Consider the following 23488-nt stretch of genomic DNA (forward strand, 5'->3'; position numbering starts at 1 on the left):
TATATATATATGTTACAAATATAATTGTGAAAACACGCATATCTTATTTCGTTACTAGATACTTAGAAAAATTTCAAAAATAAACTATATAGTTACGAGCCATATTTTTTCTTAAGATTCACTCATATCTAATATGCTTAGGCGATACACAATTCGACAGATAAAAACATTATACACCAGAAAATAACAAAAAAAAAGAAATTAATTTGTGTTAATTTTTCATTTTAATTTAAGTAAATCTGCATATGTTCGTTCAATTTTAAAACACTGTTAATCAAGAGGAAAATCAAGAACTAAATGCTATCGACAACATTGTTAAAACAGCTGGAAGTTTTAAAATCGTTCCTCACGTAATGTAAAGCGAGAGAAACATTTCGAAGAAAATTCTTTGAAAAATATTTAAAATATTAAATGGAAATCACATCTTTTTTAAATAATAATGACTAGAAGATATAGTTAACAGTGTGTCTGTCTCCTCTTTAAGAACGGATTAAGTACCAGTCATGAAAGTCACGACAAAAGTCGTGACTTTCATATTTACATATGGTCACCGTACCACTATTTAAATCATTCCATACTATTAGTACGGATATAAATTAAAGTTTCGATTGCTAAATAGGCATCAAGAAATTATTTCAAGATGAATTTCAATTTCTTCAAAATTGTTTTCACCACTGGAATTTTTCTTCTGTTTTAACTTTCTGGTAAGTAAAAATTATTATTAATCCTCTCTATTGGGCATTTTAAAAAACGAATTGTGGTGAATTGATTGACTAAACTTATATATAGAGGTTTCTGTTTACTTAGAAAAATTTTTTACTTTGGATTTAAGAAAAATATCCCGAACAAAAGTTATAAAAATTATAAATAAATTAATTCAGACAAAAAGACCTAAGCAATTTTTTTAGTGTCTTCATTTAAATTTTTTTCTATCATACATCTTCATTTTGATTCTATATTAAATTGTTGCCATCTTTGTTTTGTTGAAAATGACAAAATAATGCGCAAAGTATTTATCGAGAAATTCAAAAATAAAAATGGCAAAAACGGATATTGTTTGTTCCATTAGTGTTGGGTATTGTATAGGTTATCTATAGAATGACAAAGTATGAAGAAAAAAATCTGTTACGGCTATTACATAAATGCCAACTGAACTCCTCAAAAATACAAATATAATTCTGAGTGCCGTTAAAAAAAATAATTCAAAATACGTAAAGAAAAGTGAAAGTTGAACGAAACAAAATTTATGATTTTCATAAAAATAATAAATTTAAATTAACCTTCTGTCATATAAAATAGTAGGCTTAAGTGACATTTTAAATTACACTTGATTACATTCGAAACGAACCTGAGATGTATTTCATAATTGCCGGTTTCTCATCAGGAATAAGATAGAATGCCTAGGAAATGTGTGAAATATGAATCAATTTATACAGCGATGGCTAGATTTAGGTATTCTATAGAATAGTGGATTTCAAACTTTGCCAGTAATATGTATATCTACTACATGAAATGTCAAAAAATATATTTTATTATCTTATCCTGAAACTTAACTTTTTTTTAAATATTTACAATATTTTTTTTCGATTTTGAAAAAGGTTAAAGAGATTATGTTAATTGTAAAAAATAAGTTACAATTTGTAATATTGTGTTCAACTGTAGAAGATATGCTTAAGCTTTAACTTTGACTACATTTTCTATGAAATTTTGAATTAAATATTAATTATAAAGACTTCAAAATAAAATTTTGGTTTGAATCGATTAAAAACGTAAAAGAGGATGGCAGGGACTTAATTGGCAAACACTAAGGCACCAAAGATTTGTACAAGGCAAAACTAAATGAATGCAGAATGTAAGAGGACTGGCTCAGGACAATGGTGCCTGGAAAAGAGATTAGAGGCCTTATGTGCCAGGGGATAAGTAGATCTGGCAGAACGGAAGCTCAAGCTTTGATAATATTTTCTATAAAGTTTTGAATTAAACAACTCGAAGGCTAAAATTATTTCATACTATAGCATAATTTTTGGTCCTTAAATGATTATTATCATATTTTTTCGTTTATTCTGTTTAAAAGCCGAAGAAGTTGGCACATCTTCTCTGGTATTTTTCTTCAGAATTCATATCATTAGTGTCGTATTATTAGTAGTTTTAGTTATTCATATTATTAGTAGTTTTCTTGACAATTTTAAAGTGTCGACACAACCCAGCACGAAAATCATAACAGTATTTTTTTTCAGGAGTAAACGGAGGAGAATTCGGATACACATAGCAATACACATTAATAAATTTATCAATTTCTTAAAATATTCCAAAAAAATTACTTTTGGTAGGAGATTTTATTGGTGATTGTACAGAAACGGATTTAGATTTCGAGTGATCTATACTTTGAAATCGAGATAATTGTCAAGTCTATTATTTGTTTATATCATTTATGTTGTTTTGGTCAAAGTTTATTACACATGAGATGAGCTAGACTCAAGATTCAATAATTGAAAAAAGTACCTTTCTATCAATCATTCGTAATAATGAATTATCCACAAAAAAGCGTAAAAATATAGCAGCTTCGAAAATTAATAAGTAAATCAAGAAGATTTTATTAAAATGTTTGTTAATATTTTTTTAAAAGATGTTGAATCACTTTTAAAGCCCAAAGATTGCTTGTCATTCATTGATTGATATGTCAAAGACGCCATCTTGTATGGTCTTTGCGAAAGATTTTACTAAGTGGAAAAATAATAGTATTTAAAGTAATCAAAATGTTTTAAACATAGAACTACTGTGCCCATACTAAAAAGCATAATTACCTCATATACGATTCTGATTCAAATTATTACTACATTATTTTTAAATATTATATAATATGTTAGGTGTATACCTTTTCTTCGTACTGGATGAAAGAAAAAATATCAACTAATCAGTACTGAACAACACTACAAAATTGTCGACAAAACTTCTAGACAAATACCAACACAAACAATAAAGTTAAAAGGATTCCAATGTTTTTTATTCATTTAGAATTATTCGTTGCCCATTTTGGTTAATTTAACGAGTAACGTTATTAGATAAAACGAAACACATTTTTAGTTGTTCATGTTTCAGTTTAGTTTTCAAAATAAAGACTAACTGTATTCAGGATCTCCTGGCATAATGTTGTTGCTCAAGGCAACTCATGATATTTAAAATTTTTCGCACTCAAGTTACTTTCTCTTGTACTTGGAAATTTATAGCCATGGATATTTTAATTTTCCAGAAAAAAAATAATTGAAATGAATTCCTTACCACATTCTGTTGTTTTTTGCCTTAAGTTACTAGCTTTTAACCTAAGAACTAGAGGATCGGGCAATGTCCGCACTGCACTGAAAACGTTATGGGCGGACGTGGTCCGATCATGATCTGGAAAGCAAATAGGTAGCGGTCAAAAATGTCAATTTTTCTTTGAAAAAAATGCAATGGTGAATTACTTTAATGATACAATTTGAACAATTTTGTCGAAAAAATTTCCAGTTGCCTTAACGTTAATCATCGATTTAACTGTTGGATTATTTGAAGTTCATTTTTTTTTTAACATTTTTGAGGGGAGAACATTTGGTTGGCATACAGAATGCCATGCTCTGTTGGAAATTTTTAAATTACTGTTTAACCTTTACTTAGTAGCAGAGAATTAAATGTGATTTATTTCAACAGAATTTACTCAGATTCTGAGCTGTAAAATTTGATTAGCAATTCAGAGTCATTATTTTCATATCTTCCTAATGAAATTAACTTTGCTTAGATTTTTAAGTTAATACATTTTTAGATCAATACTTTACGTAACGTAAAAATATTATCTGAAAATAATTGTTTACATCAATGATTTTTTTTGCAGGCTAGGAAGAATATTTTGTTGGATAAGTGTCTAATCATGACCTTCAAGTAAATAGTTTGATTAAATCAAGTAACTAATATTGTATTTATGATATTAAACAAATGATTTTGCGTACTTTATAAGTCAAAAAAATTCTTTTTTTGTGTAACCAAAACAGGTAACCATTTTAATAACTCTGATTAAAAAAGGGAATTATTCGTTCTTGCATTATCTTTGTTTTATAATCGTTGCTTAGAAATGTAAGACCAGTGTATAAAGAATACTTCAAAGCAAGCATTAATTATTTTTTCTATTTCTGAAACTTTAAAATGAAACTTCTAATACTATGACCGTATAAACGCATGAATAACCGTTGCTGACATCAGAGTTTTAGTTTCTCAATGCGTACATTTAAGTTTTCTCTTATTCAAACGAAACAGTTACAATTTATCTTTCACTTTTTAATAGTGAAGAATCATAATTATTTTTAAATGTACAATAGTTAAGTTCACTGACACCTAACTTTGAATGGAGATAATAGTATATTTGCAATAATAAACACAATATCTTAAAAAATCAATTAAAAATATCAAACATAAGAAATGGAATAACTTCAGTTTTAAATTGCAAAAAACACCTATTCGTTCAGAACAGCAATCTCCACTCTTATCAAAATGGCAGTAGACGACAAATTAACGAATTTACACGCGGGGAGACAGTATGACATTCAACTTTGAAACTAGCACAGACTGGTGGTCAATTATTTTCCCTAATTTAGACAAGAACCTACGCAGAAGTGAAAAGCAGTTTCCAATGTTAAATTAAAGAGAACAGAAGAGAAAATCTTATTCAAATTTAGCTTTGCAGACTAAGCAGTGAAGAGTAAAAATACAATCTCTGTAGTGCAATATAATTAAGTAGACCAGCGTCCTACTAAAACAAAAGCCGGTAGTAAAATCTCTAAACGCATGTTTGAAAACTCACTCTTAAACCTTTCCAATTTAATATTCCTAAAAAATAATAACTCAGAGATTTTCTTATAAAATTATTTTTAAAAGAAAAGAAAAACAGTGAAGTTTTTAATATTCGTTTAGATATTTTACTACCAGATTTTTAGTTTTGGGAGGACGCTGGCCAGCCTAATATACTATATATTCAGTTACAAATGAAGAAATTTTGCCAAAACATTTTATGTAACTCATTGTTCATATAAACTAATATTACACATGAGTTAAATTTTATAAATATGGTACAGTTCAACACTTTGAAGAGCGCTTAACTAGTTCGACTTTTCTAACCAGTGGTTACCTACCAGTTTTGTTAACAGTGAATGAAAATGCTCTAATTTATTAGTAATGACATTTATTATCATTGATTAATAATAATATGAAATCTTTTAGAACAAAACTCTGGCCACTTTTTGAAAGTAGTGTTCTTTTCTTTACCGAATGTTGCAATTATGCCCTTTCCGTACGAAATGAATTAATTTAATAAAAGATATCCAATCAAACATATCTGTTCGGCTTTGACATCAAACACCATATGACTCATAAAATAAATATATTTCATGTTCCATATAACCCTCAATTTAATTAAGTAAACGTATATGTATTTTTATTCTAGAGAAAATTCAACAATTTTATATAATTGTCGACTTTGTTAAAACCGCCGAAAATCCTTCTTCTCAAAGCAAATATTTATTTAAAAATGGCATCGTTTTTACTGATTTCTTTATTACAATAGGGTAGCAATAAAGCTTACTAACCACGTTATTTTCTTTAAAACAAGCTTTTAATTTTCAATGAATTTATACAATATGAATTATAGTTAACATTAATTATTATGTTTTTCTATATACTTTAAATTAATTTATTCCAAGCCAATAAAATTCTCATGAGAAGCAAAATGTTAGAATCTTATATTTTTAAACTTTTAATTGGAAACGAAATATTTAAATTTTAAAACGTGTCTACGTTTAAATAGTACCCACGTTTCGAATCAATTAAACATTTTCATTTATATTTGAACAATCATAATTATTTATTTTTTTATTTTAAATACGATTTAATTAAAATTCAAAAGCGTTCCTGACGCGTACATATATTTTAATTATATTTCTAAAGAAATGTATTTTTAAAAATTTAAACGTACGTAGAAATATATTATGCGCACTGTCCATATTTACCCACCTACGTACTGAAAAGTTTCTTTAGCTGACCCTTATTGAAAATTTACTCGAGTCAGTCAAGAATGTTAACCATTTAACGGGCCACTTATTTCTAGTAAAGGTAAATTAAAGTATTTTTGGAATTGAAATTGTTTTAAGAACAGTAATTGATATATAAAAAAAAACTCATTTAGTTTATAAAAAGGCCATTTTTTTGGTGGTAAATATATTTAACATGACCTATTAGGAACTTATTGACTTTTATTTTTCTTTATTTATAAAATAAATTCCTTAAATGGTACAAACTTCAAAAGGAATTTATGTATTTTATAACTTTTATACGTTTTTTAAAAGTGACAAATGGTTACCAATTTTACTCAAACTCACTTCAAGAAAGCTGAAGTTATTGAAAAATGGAAACCTAAATTAAAAGTGGTAAAACGTGGTGGTAAATATACTTACCACGGCCTTCAAAAGGGTTTAACTAGACTAATATTATGTTTTATTCCGCATTTATTATTTAATTTTTGCTGGACTGGGTTTGATATTTTTTACAATCATGTTAGGATTCCAACCAATGATTTGTGGATCCTACCATTACTTCCTTAACGCTGTGTATTCCTTTTTCAAACGGATTTGCTAACCATGTCTTTCGGACCTTAAGCCCCATATGCACTCCCATACTTAAAAACTAAAGAAATCTTTTAGTTCACAATTCATAACGTGCTGTACGTTTTTAAATTATTTTTTGTACACAGGGAATCCTACAATAATGCCCACCAACATCGTCTTAAATGAACACACATTTAGCGCGGCAAAGATTCTATGTGCAGTGTGCTGCCTCAAATCATTAAAAGTTTTGAGACAACATTTAATCTTTCTCATATATTTCGTAAATACTTAGCGACAGTGCTTATATTAATTTTTATTAGTTTATTAAGTCATTCGAAAACCCGAGAATACCAGTAATTCAACAGTAGTTTGTAGTTCATTTCCGATGGCATATTTCTCTTTTTCAATCTAAAAAACATATAGAACTAAGTAAAAAGAATGTAGTCGCATTTTTTTTTTTTGAAGATTGTAATTAAGATCAGCTTTCTAGATTTAAATTCAAACAAGATAATGTTGATGTTTTCCTCTGACAACAAAGCGCATAAATTTTCATCGCCATTACCAAAAGCGAAATTTGTTTTCTTGTTTTAGTCATTTTTCTGAATTTACATTATAGCTTTACATGTCAAGCTAATGGTAATTTTATTTGTTATATTTCGAATAATTGTTACAGTTATTTCAAGCCATAACATGCCATGCTCCTACTCTGTTTTCTCACAAAAAAAAACTCTTTTAAGTTTTTAATTATAGATAATCCTTCGAAAAATTAATTAAAAGAAATTACAGACATACAATGAGGTTATTAAGCTAAACTAGGTTTTTGAAAAAATTCTTTTTTTAAGTTTTTTTTCTTTAACCAATGATAATACATACATAGATATACATACTAATACATCGCTGGTTCAAAACTAAAACGACACTTCTGCATTCACTTCTCATTTAAATAACATGACAAGTGAATGCAGAGTGAACCAGCGATATATATATATATATNACATAGATATATATATATATTATGTTTGTAGATTATTAATTCTATCAGTATAAAAAAGTATTTCATGAAATGAAATTTATACACTTGATAAAAAGCTGTATTTCCTATAGATGCATATATATATTGTATGCTTAGACATTAAATAAACATAATTCCACAGATAAAAAAAATAATACACCAGAAAATTACAAAATTTTTTTTATTTTGTGTCAATTTTTCATTTTAATAAGCAAACCTGCATATTTTCGTTAAATTTTAGAACTCTGTTAATCAAGAGGAAAATCAAAAGCAACTTATATGCTATCAATCAACATTGTTATAACAGCCAGAAATTTTAAAATCGTTCATCACGTATATGTATAACGAGAGAAAGATTTTATCGACAGTTTCCTTTGTGTGATATTTTAATATTGAAATGAAAAGAAAATCACCTTATTTGAAAATGATCATGACTCGAAGATATAGTTAATGATGTTGTTTAAGATTTTAAGTCATTAACCTATGTATATTTGACAGAAGCGCCACCTTTAAGTTTCTTTAGATTTATTTGTTTTAAAATTTCACTTTAGGTTGCGTGGCAACCTGAGATAGTTTTTGTTGTTGTTCTTTTTTTGTTGTAATTTAGAATTATAATTTCTAGAATCCGTTTTTGATGCTAAATTATTAGTTATTAAAAGATTAAAGTTTTATATTTCTTGTCATTCATCTATAGAACTTGTAGTTCATTTGATTGATTTTATTTAAAAGGCGTCCGCATTATTTATTTTAACTTATTAACGACATTTTGTAGCGTCCGCGACAGGACGGTTGATACGCTACTTCTGATTTAAAAAATGTTTTTAGCATCAAAAGGATTTAAAAAGGAAGATCTTATTATTGTTGCCCAAGACATTGGCGAAGTATTACCTCCAAAAGCTACTGTATCGGATCTGAAAACAATCATTTTGAAAAGTAAAGAATATTTAGCTGATCCAGATTTTGTAACAAGTGTATTGGTAGCTACTGTCAATGATCGACGACAAAAGGAGAAATATGAAGAAAAATTGAGACAAAGAGAATATGAAGAGAGACAAAGAGAATATGAAGAGAGAGAAAATATAAGAAAACATGAACTGGAGTTGGCGAGACTTAAATCTACATCGCAAAGAACCAGTGAGTCTCCGCCAAATATTATTAGAACCAGTGCCAGAAAGCAGTTTAATTTGCCAAAATTAGAACTTAGACAATTTAGTGGAGATTTAAGAGATTGGCTACCATTTTGAGGACAATTTGAACAAATTAATAGCTATACAGATATTGTCCCTGAAAACAAATTTCAATACCTGATTCAAGCTACAACTGTTGGATCTAGAGCTAGAGAAGTTGTAGAAAGCTTTCCTCCAACAGCTGCAAACTATACCAAAGCAGTAGATAGCCTCAAAGCCCGATTTGGCAAGGATGACCTTTTGGTCGAAGTTTATGTTAGGGAATTGTTGAAGCTCATAGTTTCCGTTCAAAAGCATGAAAAGATATCATGACGTCCCTTTATGACAAACTAGAGTCATATCTTAGAGATTTAGAAACGTTAGGTGAAACGATCGAGAAATGCGCTTCAATACTATTCCCTGTGGTAGAATCTTGTTTCCAAGAAGAGTTTCTGAAAGCCTGAAACCGAAGTTCTTCGCGCGTTGCTTCAGTTGACGCCAAAGAGCGATTAACAAACATCATGGCTTTTCTGAAAGCAGAAACGGAAGGTGAAGAAAGAATTAATTTGGCCATGTCAGATTTTGGCTTGAGATCTTATGAAAAACGCCAACCCTTTAAAAAGAAAGCAAGAGATTTGCCAACAAAAAGATTTCCAACAGCAGCAAATCTATTGACTACAGATGTAAAAGATTTGAAGAAAGGGTGTGTGTTTTGTTCTGGGAAACATAAAAGTTCAGATTGCTTTTCCGCTCGAAATATGACTTTAGCTGAAAGAGAGAACATAGTAAGAGAAAGTCAATGTTGTTTTGCCTGTTTAATGGAAGGACATCCAGTTCGTAGGTGCAAAGCTTTTATAAAATGTGTCATATGCGGTGAAAGACATGTGGTACTAATGTGTGAATCTTTAGCTGCAAAAAATCGTGAACCCGATAAATCTGGGCAGAAAAGTGAAAGTTCTGAAATAAACAAGTTCAACATCACGTACGGTCCGAAAGTGTTCCTTCAAACTATGAAACTAAAGCTGATATCTGATAGAAAAGAAATTGTGGTGAGAGCAGTTTTAGATTCTGGATCACAAAGAACATATATTTTAAAAAATTTGACTGAAAAGATGGAATATGTGCCCTTGAGAAAAAAAACTCTCATACACTCTTTGTTTGGTGGTCATAATAAGATAAATTTGAACACACGTGTTATAGAATTAGATTAAGGAATCCAGAGAATAACTTGACTTGTAACATGGAAGCTTTAGATCAAGCATCTATTTGTGATACTATAACACCTGTTAGTTTTGGACCCTGGTTAAAATGAAGAAATGTATATAAAGTTGTCAGACGTCGGATATGAGTCACAACCAGTTCAAATTCTGCTTGGAGCTGACGTAATAGGAAAACTCATGACTGGAAAAAGAAGTGTTTTGGCCAGTGGATTAGTAGCAATGGAGACACTACTGGGATGGACTTTAACAGGGAAAGCACCTGAATATGATTTAACGTCAAGCAACGCAATGTTGGTTACTTCCCTTTTAGTAAAAGAAATGGATATTTCTGAGCTGTGGAGATTAGATTCTTTAGGAATAAAAGATCCTTCAGAACAAAAATCTAGAGAGGAACTGCAAGAAGCCTCAATGGAACATTTCTTAAATACAGTGAAAGTTGAAGGAGATGCCCGTTTTATAGTTAGTCTGCCATGGCTTGATGGGCATTTGCCTTTGCCAGATAATTATGATTTGGCGTTAAAGAGATTGCAAATGACAACACGCAAGTTGAAAACCGACAAATTGTATGATGCCTATGAAGAAGTGTTCAAGGACTGGGAGAAAGAGGAAATAATTGAAGAGGTTCCAAAAGAAGACATGGGGAATACCTTGTCACTACTAACCTCATCGACCTGTGATAAAGGAGAGCAGCACAACTAAAATCAGGCCCGTGTTCAGTGCTTCTTCTAAGAGAAAAGGAGTTCCTAGTTTAAATGATTGTGTAGAAAAAGGGTTAAATTTGATAGAAGTAATTCCCTCAATGATAAATAAATTTCAAAGATATTAATTTGGTGTAACAGCTGATATACGTAAGGTTTTTTTTTGCAAATAAGTCTTTATGAAAATGATAGAAATTTCTTGCGATTCTTATGGTATGGAGAAGATGGACAGCTGAAACATTTTCGTCATCGAAGAGTTGTGTTTGGCGTTTCTTGTAGTCCGTTTTTGCTAGGAGCCACTATTCAATACCATTTGAATAATAAACTAGAATAAGCAATGGGAGGGAATGAAAAATACCCCAAAGAGATTATACAGGAACTAATATGCAGTTTTTATGTAGATAATTGCCTCACAAGCGTGAAAACTGAATCAGAGCTGAAACAATTCATAGAAGTTGCTACTAATATTATGGCTGAAAGACAATTTGATTTACGAGGGTGGGAGTCTACTAACCCATCAGAACCTAATTCTAGTGAGACCAATATTCTGGGAATGAAGTGGAATAGACAAAGTGATACTCTGTTAATTACAGAGTAAAGCAAGAATCGCACCTAGCGGAAAAAAGGAAACAACGATTGCTCGACTTGAACTTCTTGATGCCACAATTGCAGCTCGTCTATCTATTGTAATAGTAAAACAGTTTCAGACGCACAAAGTTCATTTCTGGACAGACTCAACAACTGTATTAACTTGGCTTAAAAGAGAAGACACATGGGGTGTATTTGTGGAAAATTGAGTTCAAGAAATCAGGAAATTGACTCCAGTAAAAGCATGGAGGCATTTGCCCGGATCTATGAATCCCGCAGACTTACCAAGTAGAGGTTGCTCTGCTAAACAACTTGGCAATTCGAAATGGTGGGAGGGCCCCAGCTGGCTATATCTTTTCCACATGGAATGGCCTGAAGCAGCTGACGAAATTTCCATTAATGAAGAGGAAGTAAATTTGGAAAAAAGAAAACAAGTAGTTATCTCCATGGTAAATATTGAAGTTACGGAAATATGCTGTAATTACTTTTCAACATATAGCAGAAATGTAAGAGTAGTCGCTTGGATCCTACGTTTGTCCACAACGTTTCACATCAGGATAAGTTAAAGGGAAATTTAATCTGTGAGGAGTTAACAAAGGCAGAAAGTGTGATTTTTAAGTCAATGCAAACAACGCATTTCCAAGATGATAAATTTCTAGCCAAAATACAAGCTTTTCGAGATAAAAGTGATATTCTGAGAGTAAAGACCAAACTGGTACATAGTGATGAGAATGAGAATTTCAGATGTCCAATCCTTTTACCTGCTAACAGTGTTGTGTTAGAATTAATCCGTGAAGAGCATATAAAAGCGATGCATGCAGGTCGTTCCATCTTACTCTCAAGACTCAGAGAGCACTTCGCAGCAAACATTAATTTTTTTCTCTCTCTCTGAAACTTAAAAATGAAACTGCTGAAACTATTACCGTATAATCTAATGAATAACCGTTGCTAACATCAGATTGTTAGTCTCGCAATGCCTACACTTAAGTTTTCTCGTATTCAAACGAATCAGTTACAATTAACCTTTAACTCTTTAATAGTAAAGAATCATAATTATTTTTAAATGTACGAAAGTTGAGTTCGCTGACACCCAACTTTTAATGTAGATAATAGTATCTTTGCAATAATAAACACAATATCATGAAAAGTCAATTTAAGAAATTAAAAAGGAATAACTTCAGTTTCGAATTGCAAAAATGAACACCAATTCGTTCAGAACAGCAATCGTCCCTCTTATCAAAATGGCAGTAAGCGACAAACTAACGAATCTACACGCGGGGAGACAGTATGTCCTTCGACCTTGAAACTAGCTGACGAATGGTTAATTCTTTTCCCTTAATTAGCCAAGAACCTTCGCAGAAGTGTAAAGCAGTTTCCGATGTTAAATTAAAGACAACAGAAGAGAAAATACGATTCGAATTTAGCTTTGCATACAGGCAAAGCAATGAAGAATTTAAAATACAATCTGTATAGTGCAATATAATTAAGTATACCAGCGTCCTATTAAAACAAAAAAAGGCGGTAGTAAAGTCTCTAAACGAATATCTGAAAACTCACTGTTTAATCTTTTCAATTTACCGATTAATATTACGGAAACAAAATTTCGCAGAGATTTTCCAACAGAAATATTAAAAAAAACAGTGGATTTTTAAATATTTGTTTTGAAATTTTACTACTAGTTTTTTTAGTTTTGGGAGGACGCTGTAACTCCTTGTTCACATAAACTAATATTTCACATGAGTAAAAGTTTTTAAATACAGAACAGTTCAACACTTTTAAGTGCACTTTACTGGTTCGGTTTACATGCCCAGTGATTACTAACCCCTTTTTTAACAATGAAAAAATAATACTGAAATTTATTATTGAAGATGATTATCATCGATTGATAATATTAAATCTTGAAGAACAAATCTCTGGCCACCTTTTTTTTAAAGTAATTTTCTTGCCTTTACCAAATGTTGCAATTATGCCCTTTGGGTATGAAATGTATTGATTTCATACAAGATAGTCAATATTGCTTTAGTTCAAACAAATCTGTTCGGCTTGGATATAAAACAATGTGAGACTGTTAAAATAAACGGGCCAAATAATAAGATAAAACTTAATTTGTTTTAATTCTTCAATTTAATTTAGCAAACGTAAATATTTTTTTTATTCAAGAGAAAATTTAATATAACTGCCAACATTGTTAAAGCCGCTGAAAATCCTTCATCACGTAATATATATACAGAAAATAACTAGTATAGATTAGTTTACATCGCAAATAATTTGTAAAATATTTCATTTCCTATTTTTATATTATCACAGAATAAAATCGCTCTTTTCGGGAATAATCACGATTTAAAGATAAATTTTAAATAAAGATAAATTTATGTTGTTTATACTTTAATTATAGTGGTTAAGTGTATTTTACATTACATGAACTAGACCAAGAAAAGTGTTCGACCACTGGGAATTATTATTGATAAAAAAGCATACAAATCTAGTAGCTACGAGTATTACTTATTTTTAAAAAACTTATTATTTAAAAAATGTTACAATAATTTAATGTTTATTTAAGGCTTAACGATAGCTTTAAGAATCATATTTTTTTATTGATATTTCATAGCTGCCTACTTGTATTGTCTTTGGAATAGATTTTAAAAAGTAGTTGTATAGTAAAACTCAAGGTTTTGGTATTGAAAATGTTCTAAAATTAAGCCATTTAGCCAACACTTAAAAGGATAACTTAACAGTAGGCAAAATAATTTACATTTTTTTAACGATTTGCCTTTTTAAAATTAAAATTTATACCCTAAAACATTAATGCTGTAACCAGAGGAAAAAGAAACGAAGAAAATATATATGTCCCTTTACGAGACATAACAAAGAAAAGACTTGTCGCCAGGACTACATACAAAAATAAATAAAGCTGTTTGAAAAAATAAAGCTGTTTGATTTGTGAAATTTTTTTTTGCATTTATTTATTATTTTATAAAATTTATTGGAAAAATATGTGGCTTTTAGAAAGAGCAACAGGTCTATTTTATTTAAAAAACGTTTGTAATTCTGTATGAATTGATGTTCCATGTTATAAATAAAGATATAAATATATCGCATCCCGGCAAGAAAAGTGACACAAGTCGATAAACAGTATTTGAGAAAATTCAACTTAAAGATTACTATAAAACTTATTCTGAAATAACACAATTTCAAGAGAGACATCCTTCGAGCTTGATGGAGCACTTCATACATATTTTTTATTGACATAACCTCAAAATTGCTGTTTTTTTTTACTTGCGTCACTTTTCTTGCCGGGGTGCGATATATACTTTTATGTTCTTCTACATAAAAAATTTATATTTGTTTAAAAAAAATCACATGAAGAGTGAATTATTTGAAAATATTATTTAGGGTTTATAATTTTATTACAGCTTTTTTTCGCTTATTTTAGTTTCAGTACTTCTGAGAACTAACAAAGACTGAAATATATTGCTATAATTTTATTATTTATATAATATATGATAGTGATATGGTTAGTAATTAGACCTTATATTTTGAAGCTGCTTATAAGTATATATTTTAAGTGGAAAAATTACAGTATCCAGCTAACTGTGAAACAAATGCAATTAGAGCATTTAATTTATATTTGTCAATTATTCATTTGGTGTTATATTCTAACTAAGCAATTCAACATGATTACTTTCAATTTTAAAAAGTCGCCAAAATTAACGATAAAAAAGTGCTTCAGCAAAAACTAACAGAAAGTGATACAAATAAGATATCATTGCATTTCTACTATAGAAATAAACTATCACACTCGTAAAAACTCTCTTATAGGTATATTTCCTCAGCACTTGCTCATACAGTTGAACGATGTTGATCTTAAACGATGCTTGGAAAGATGTGGGGGAAAAAATCAAAACTGTCAAATATAGAAACTGAGTGATTTTTAGTAAGCGAACTACTGTCCTGCTTCTTGGTAAACATCTTAAAATAGTTGCCCAAATTGCGTATATAAAATTCAGTTTTTATGAAATGGCGGAAATAGTGTCCCATTTCCTTAATCTAATTAATTAATTTTGCAGTTTTTTGGTACTAAGTATGCTTGCGAGCATTGTCATGAAAAAGATTGTTGTAGGATCACTTTTCATACTGGTAGCAAGAGACTTTCAGGTGAATTTTTTTAAAAACAATGTCGATTGATTAAAAATATATTTTATTAAATTGCATTAAAACTGTAGCTTTTAGAGAGAAACAGATTGCAATATCAAATCAGCAACAAAAATATTTAAGTTACGTAAGCATAATACAACATGAAACTGCGGGGAGGGATGTTTCTTAGTATTACTCTTATTCAAAGCATTAAAATGTTTTAGGGAAATATTAGTTACGATTTTACGCAAGCTTGTGTTGGGAAAAAAAATCTAAATCTATTCGAAATGTTAATTATTAGAAGTAATCCCTATGCCCAAGTGCAGCTTATCAATTTCGAGCTTTCTAACAAAAATGTTTCTTTTTCTAACTTTTTAAACTCTCACTATCTTATGTTAAAAGTCTGCTTATTTTGATTAGTTTCGCTTGTGGCCTTTGCTTAAAATGAGTAATTAAAATTGCCTCAAGAGGACGATAATGAGCTATGGACTGGGAGTCAAAGTGCTTATTATTTATTCGAAAGATATAAAAGAGATTTAACTTGAAAAGGAAATCGGTAAAATCTTCTTCAAAAATAAATTTATTCAATAAATGATTTGTCTTTATACTTTTAAATTCCTATGTGCTTGTATTTTGTTTAAATAATACTTTCTATTGTTAATTAATATCTGAACAAAGTAAGCTGAAAATTAACATCATCGAAATAATAATTAAAATATTAAATAAAACACGAAATATGTACAGAAACTTAAAAATAGAATTCCATGAAAATTTATTTGTAGTATCTCAATACATTTTTATTACTGGTCAACTGTGTTTGGGATTTATTTATTTTTTTTTTCAAAAGAAATAGATTCAGTTTTTGTCATAAATCTAAAACAATAAGAAATGAAACAATCTAACATTTTTAAAAGAAAAATTTTAAGTATTTTGCATAAAAATGAAAATTACTTTTAAGTATTGTATAATTTTGTTTATGTAATGTTTATATAATTTTGAAAAAACATAATTTAGGAAAAAAGATTTTAAAATTAATTGAATTAAGCAATTTTATTGCAATTGAAAAAATGCATTTTTGAGAGAATTGGAAGAAATAGAGTATCTCTTTTCCAAAAAAAAAAAATGTAAAGTACTTGGCAATTTACACTGAAATAATTCTTTTATTTAATTAAAGATAACAAAATATTTAATTTTTGGAGCTTACTTAATTTAAGAACACCATTTTGAACTAATTATTTCTTTATTTTTGATTTGTTAATATGACGATGCAGTTAAAATATTATAAAAAGTTAGAAAATTGTAGTTAACTTTTACTACAATTTTTTAAAGAAAAAATTCATAATTATCTTATATTCATCATTAAAATTCGAAATTATCTTATTAAAAATTCATAATTATCTATTAAAAATTATAATTATCTTAAAAATTCATAATTATCTATTAAAAATTATAATTATCTTAAAAATTCGTAACTATCTATTTTATTTTTGAAAGGATATTGCGACCATTGTCTTTTTAGCTCTCTCTCTTTAAATGCCCTCTCCGAAAATTGCTTAATTTCAGAACAACATATAAATATGTATGTTACAAAGATAATTGTGAAAACATTAATGTCTTATTTCGGCATATGTTTCACTTAGATTAATTTCAGAAATAAACTTTTTCATAAGATTCACTCATATTTAATATGCTCACACTATACACAATTCTACAGATAAAAACATTATGCACCAGAAAATAACAAAAAAACTTAATTTGTGTTAATTTTTCATTTTAATTTAGAAAACCTGCATATATTCGTTAAATTTTAAAACAATATTAATCAAGAGGAAAATCAAGAACTAAATGTTATCGAAAACATTGTTAAAACAGCTGGAAGTTTTAAAATCGTTTTTCACGTAATGTATAGCGAGAGAAAGATTTCTAGAAAAGTTCTTTGAATAAATTATTAAACGCAAATCACATCTTTTTTAAAAAAATCATGACTAGAAGATATAGCTAACAATGTGTCTCCTCTTTAAGAACGGATTAAGTATCAGTTTTTGTCGTGACTTTCATATTTACATATGCTCGGCGTACTACTATTTAAATCATTCCAAACTATTAGTATGGATATAAATCAAAGTTTCGATTGCTAAGTAGTCATCAAGAAATTATTACAAGATGAATTTCAATTTCTTCAAAATTGTTTTCACTACTGGAATTTTTCTTCTGTCTTTACTTTCTGGTAAGTAAAAAATTATTATTAATTCTCTCTACTGGGCATTTTAAAAAACTTGCGGTGAATTGATTGACTAAAGTTATATTAGAGAGGTTTCTGTTTACTTACAAAAAAATTTACTTCGGATTTAAAAAAATATCTCTGAACAAAAGTTATCAAAATTTTAAATAAATTAATTCAGACAAAAAGACATCAGTAATTTTTAGTATCTTCATTTAAATTTTTTTGTATCATACATCTTCATTTTGTCTCCATATTAAATTGTTGCTATCTTTCTTTTGTTGAAAATGACAAAATAATGAGCAAAGTATTTATTGAGAAATTCAAAATTAAAAATGTCAAAAACGGATGTTGTCTCTTCCATTAGTGTATGTAGGGTACTGTATAGGTAATCTATAGAATGACTAAGTATGAAGTGAAAAAACTGTTACACGCCTATTATATAAACTGTTACGCGGCTGTATTCCTCAAAAATACAAATATTATTCTGAAAATATTCTGAGTTTTGTTAAAAGAAGTAATTCAAAATACAAAGAAGAGTGAAAGTTGAACAAAACAAAATTTATGATTTTCATAAAAATAATAAATTTAACTTAACCTTCTGTGTTATAAAATAGTAGGCTTAACTGACATTTTAAATTAGACTTGATAACATTCGAAACGTATGTATTTCATAATTGCCGGTTTCTCCTCAGGAATTCTATAGAATGCCTAAGAAATTTGTGAAAAATAAATCAATTTATACAGCGATGGCTAGTTTTAGGCATTCTATAGAATGGCGGATTTCAAACTTTGCCAGTAATATGTATAGTTACTACATGAAATGTCAAAAAATATATTTTATTATCTTATCCTCGAACTTAACTATTTTTTAAAAAATATTTATAAAATTTTTTTCGATTTTTAAAGGTCTTAAAGAGATTATGTTAATTGTAAAAAAAAGTTAAAATTTGTAAATTTTTTTTTCAACTGTAGAAGATATGCTTAAGCTCTAACTTTGACAATATTTTCTATAAAATTTTGAATTGAATGTTAATTATAAAGACTTCAAAATAAACTTTTGGATTGAATCGATTTAAAACGTAAAAGAGGATGGCAGGTACTTAATTGGCAAACATAAATGCACCAAAGATTCGTACAAAGCAAAACCAAATGAATTTGAGAATGTAAGAGGACTGGCTCAGGGCAATGGTGCCTGGAAAAGAGATTAGAGGCCTTATGTGCCAGGGGATAAGTAGATATGTCTGAACTGAAGCTCAAGCTTTAATAATATTTTCTATAAAGGTTTGAATTAAACAGCTCAAAGGCTAAACTTATATTTAATATAGTATAATTTTTGGTACTTAAATGATTATTGTCATATTTTTTCGTTTATTGTGTTTAAAAGCTGGAAAAGTTGGCACATCTTGTCTGGTATTTTTCTTGATAATTGATATTTTTAAAGTGTCGACATGATCCGTTACGAAAATTATAACTGTATTTTTTTTTTCAGAAGTAAATGGAGGACCTTTCAGATTAAACTTGGTTGAGACAAGAAAGGAGATGGAAGGTAACAATACAAACTTTAGCTTTTGATCCATTTCTAAATATATATTCCGAATAATGCTTTTGGTAGAAGATTTTATTGGTGATTGTACAGAAACAGATTTAGATTTCGAGTCATTAATACTTTGAAATCGAGATAATTGTCAAGTCTATAATTTGTTTAGATCATTTATGTTGTTGTGGTTAAAGTCTTTCTATCAATTATTCGTAATAAGTACATATTATTCACAAAAAAGTGTAAAAATATAGCAGCTATGAAAATTAATGTGTAAATCAAAAAGATTTTATTAAGATGTCTGTGAATAATAATTTTTTTTAAAAATGTAGAATAACCTTTAAAGACCAAAGATTGCTTGGAATATAGCATTCCTTGATTGATATATCGAAGACGCCATCTTGTACGGTCTTTGCGAGAGATTTTACTAAGTAGAAAAATAATAGTATTTATAGTAATCAAAATGTTTTTAACGTTGAAATACTGTGCTGATACTAAAAAGCATAATTGCCTCATATACGACTCTGATTCAAATTATTAGTACTTTATTTTTAATGTAAATAATATGCTTGCTGTATACCTGTTCTTCGTACTGGATGAAAGAAAAAGTATAAACTAATCAGTACTGAACAACACTAGAAAATTGTCGACAAAACTTTCAGACAAATACCAAGATAAAGCTAAAATGATTCCAATGTTTTTTAATCATTTAGAATTATTTGTAGCCCTTTTTGGTTAATTTAACAAGTCACGTTATTAAATTTAACGAATTACTTTTATTAGTAGTTCATGTCATCAAAATAAGGACTAACTGTATTCAGGATCACCTGTCATAATGCTGTTGCTCATGACAACACATGATATTTAAAATTTACCGCACTCATGTTACTTTCTCTTGTTCTTGGAAATCGGTAGCCATGGATATTTTAATTTTCCAAAATATTGAAATTAATTTCATACCACATTTTTTTTTCTTGAGTTACTAGCTTTTAACCTAAGAACTAGCCGATGGGCAATGTCCGCACTGCACTGAAAGCATTATAAACGGACGTGGTCCGATCATAATCTGGAAAGGCAAGTAGGTAACAGTCAAAAATAACCCCTTTTCTTTGAAAAAGATGCAATGGTGAATTGGCTTCATGATTCAATTTGAACAGTTAAGTCCAAGAAATTTCCGGTTGCCTTAACGTTACTCGTCCATTTTACTGTTTGATTATTTTATGTTTGTTTTTTTAAAAAAACATTTTAGAGATGAAAACATTTGGTTGGCCTATAGAATGCCATGCTCTGTAGGAAATTTTTGAATTACTGTTTTTTAGACTTAACTTAGTAGCAGATAATTAAATGTGATTTATTTCAACAGATTTTGCAGAGATTCTGAGCTGTAAAATTTGTTTAGCAATTCAGAGTCAATATTTTAATATTTTCCGTATGAAATTAACACTGCCTAGTTAACACAAATTTATAATAATAATTTACCTAACGTAAAAATATTTTCCTAATATGATTGTTTGCATCAAGGATTTTTATTTTTATTTTGCAGGTATAGAAGAAGCTTTTGCTGGTTAAGCATCTGACACCATGACCTTTAAGAAGATAGTCTGTTTAAATCAAGAAACTAACATTGTGTTTAAGATATTAAATAAATGATTTTACAAAATTAATAACTCATAAGTCGTTCTTCCAAACCGTTTTCAAAAACGTTTTTACACTATGCTGCAGGTTGTCTAGAAAAGAAAATTTTTCTATTGTAAACAAAACAGGTAACCATTTTACAAACTCTGATTAAAATAGGGAATTACTCGTTCTTGGATTATTTTTATTTTATAATTGTTGTTTACATATGTAAGACCAGTGTATAAAGAATACTTTGCAGCAAACATTAATTTCTTTTTTCTCTCCCTGAAACTTAAAAATGAAACTGCTAAAACTATTACCATATAATCTAATGAATAACCGTTGCTCACATCAGATTGCCAGTCTCGCAATGCCTACATTTAAGTTTTCTCTTATTGAAACGAAACAGTTACAATTAATCTTTAACTTTTAAATAGTGAAGAATCATAATTATTTTTAAATAAACGATAGTTAAATTCACTGACACCCAACTTTGAATGGAAATAATAGAATCTTTGCAGTAATAAACACAATATCATGAAAAATCACTTTAAAAAAATCAAACATAAGAAATGAAATAACTTCAGTTCAAATTGCAAAAATAAACAACAATTCGTTCAGAACAGCAATTGTCCCTCTTATCAAAATGGCAGTAGGCTACAAACTAACGAATCTACACGCGTTGAGACATTGTGTCCTTTAACCTTGAAACTAGCGCAGCCTGATTTTTAATTCAAAGCAGTTTCCGATGTTAAATTAAAGAGAACAGAAGAGAAAATCGAATGATAATTGAGATTTTGGTACAAAGCAGTGTAGAGTAAAAAATATAATCTGTATAATATAATTAAACCGATCTGTGCCCTATTAAAATGAAAAAAGCCAGTAGTAAAGCCTCTACACGGACATCTGAAAACTGACTGTTTAACCTTTTTAATTTACCGTTTAATATTCCGGAAACAAAAATTCGCAGAGATTTTTCAATAGAAATATTTAAACAAAGAAAAGAAAAACAGTGGATTTTTAAATATTTCTTTTGAAATTTTACTACTAGTATTTTAATTTCGGGAGGATGCTGGACAACTTAATATAAGTCCAGTTACAAATAAAGAAATTGTTTTGAAACATTTTATGTAACTCCTTGTTCACATAAACAATATTTCACATGAGTAAAAGTTTTCAAATACAGAACAGTTCAACACTTTTAAGTGGCTCGATTTTACTGACCCAGTGATTACTTGCCCTTTTTTTTAACAATGTAAAAAATACTGATTATCATCGATTAATAATAATATAAAATCTTTAAGAACAAATCTCTGGTCACATTTTATTTTAAAGTAATTTTCTTGCAATCATGCCCTTTGGGTACGAATTGTATAAATTTCATACAAGAAAGTCAATATTGCTTTAGTTCAAACATATCGCTCACGAGCTACAGTAGTGGCGCAACTCAAAAAACACGAGTTTTGGACTAAGAACATGTGTTTTTTTTTTAATGGCGGGCGCTTAGGGTTTGTCCCATTGACCACAGAAATGCCAGAACTGCTACTCTCTTCTCGTTACCCAGTGTGCACCTGTGGTGAACAAACGTACAAGTTTACTCCAATAGTAGTTTTATTTCTGAAAAAATTAGAAGACACAAAGCAAATTTATGTATCCCTTTATGAGACATAACAAAGACTAACTAGAACAAAAAATGGAAATTGACGAATGACGAATCTAATGAATGACGGAAACTGACGAATGGTTAATTCTTTTCCCTTAATTAGCCAAGAACCTTCGCAGAAGTGTAAAGCAGTTTCCGATGTTAAATTAAAGACAACAGAAGAGAAAATACGATTCGAATTTAGCTTTGCATACGTGCAAAGCAATGAAGAGTTTAAAATACAATCTGTATAGTGCAATATAATTAAGTATACCAGCGTCCTATTAAAACAAAAAAAGGCGGTAGTAAAGTCTCTAAACGAATATCTGAAAACTCACCGTTTAACCTTTTCAATTTACCGATTAATATTCCGGAAACAAAATTTCGCAGAGATTTTCCAACAGAAATATTAAAAAAAACAGTGGATTTTTAAATATTTGTTTTGAAATTTCACTACTAGTTTTTTAGTTTTGGGAGGACGCTGTGACTCCTTGTTCACATAAACTAATATTTCACATGAGTAAAAGTTTTTAAATACGGAACAGTTCAACACTTTTAAGTGCACTTTACTGGTTCGGTTTACTGACCCAGTGATTACTAACCCCTTTTTTAACAATGAAAAAATAATACTGAAATTTATTATTGAAGATGATTATCATCGATTGATAATATTAAATCTTGAAGAACAAATCTCTGGCCACCTTATTTTTAAAGTAATTTTCTTGCCTTTACCAAATGTTGCAATCATGCCCTTTGGGTACGAATTGTATAAATTTCATACAAGAAAGTCAATATTGCTTTAGTTCAAACATATCGCTCACGAGCTACAGTAGTGGCGCAACTCAAAAAACACGAGTTTTGGACTAAGAACATGTGTTTTTTTTTAATGCTAGAATAAGCTTTTTTTCGCTTATTCTAGTTTCAGTACTTCTCAGAACTAACAAAGACTGAAATATATTGCTGTAATTTTATTATTTATATAATACTAGTGGGCTGTGACCCCTACTCGCTAACGCTCGCCAACCCC

At 29.0% G+C, this 23488-nt stretch overlaps 2 protein-coding genes and 1 long non-coding RNA gene across 3 annotated transcripts; all 3 read left to right on the forward strand.

Annotated features, from left to right (window-relative positions):
- The first annotated feature begins 9322 nt into the window (after positions 1 to 9322).
- LOC139426875 (uncharacterized) lies at positions 9323 to 10012 on the forward strand. Its single transcript, XM_071186995.1, has one exon. The coding sequence runs from the start codon at positions 9323 to 9325 to the stop codon at positions 10010 to 10012; it is 690 nt and encodes a 229-aa protein (XP_071043096.1).
- A 105-nt stretch (positions 10013 to 10117) lies between these two features.
- On the forward strand, positions 10118 to 10720 carry LOC139426876 (uncharacterized). The gene has a single exon (XM_071186996.1). The coding sequence runs from the start codon at positions 10118 to 10120 to the stop codon at positions 10718 to 10720; it is 603 nt and encodes a 200-aa protein (XP_071043097.1).
- A 6789-nt stretch (positions 10721 to 17509) lies between these two features.
- On the forward strand, positions 17510 to 21009 carry LOC107454412 (uncharacterized). The gene is made up of 3 exons (XR_001585445.3): positions 17510 to 17668; positions 19155 to 19211; positions 20746 to 21009. It is a non-coding gene; the product is annotated as an uncharacterized lncRNA (long non-coding RNA).
- Positions 21010 to 23488: the final 2479 nt, after the last annotated feature.

Source organism: Parasteatoda tepidariorum, chromosome 10, assembly GCF_043381705.1.
Source record: "Parasteatoda tepidariorum isolate YZ-2023 chromosome 10, CAS_Ptep_4.0, whole genome shotgun sequence".
In the NCBI taxonomy this organism is placed as follows: domain Eukaryota; kingdom Metazoa; phylum Arthropoda; class Arachnida; order Araneae; family Theridiidae; genus Parasteatoda; species Parasteatoda tepidariorum.

What these genes read in the sequence shown, in the direction of transcription:
- LOC139426876 (XM_071186996.1), top strand. Translation starts at nt 10,118, where the DNA reads ATGTATATAAAGTTGTCAGACGTCGGATATGAGTCACAACCAGTTCAA.
- LOC139426875 (XM_071186995.1), top strand. Translation starts at nt 9,323, where the DNA reads ATGGCTTTTCTGAAAGCAGAAACGGAAGGTGAAGAAAGAATTAATTTG.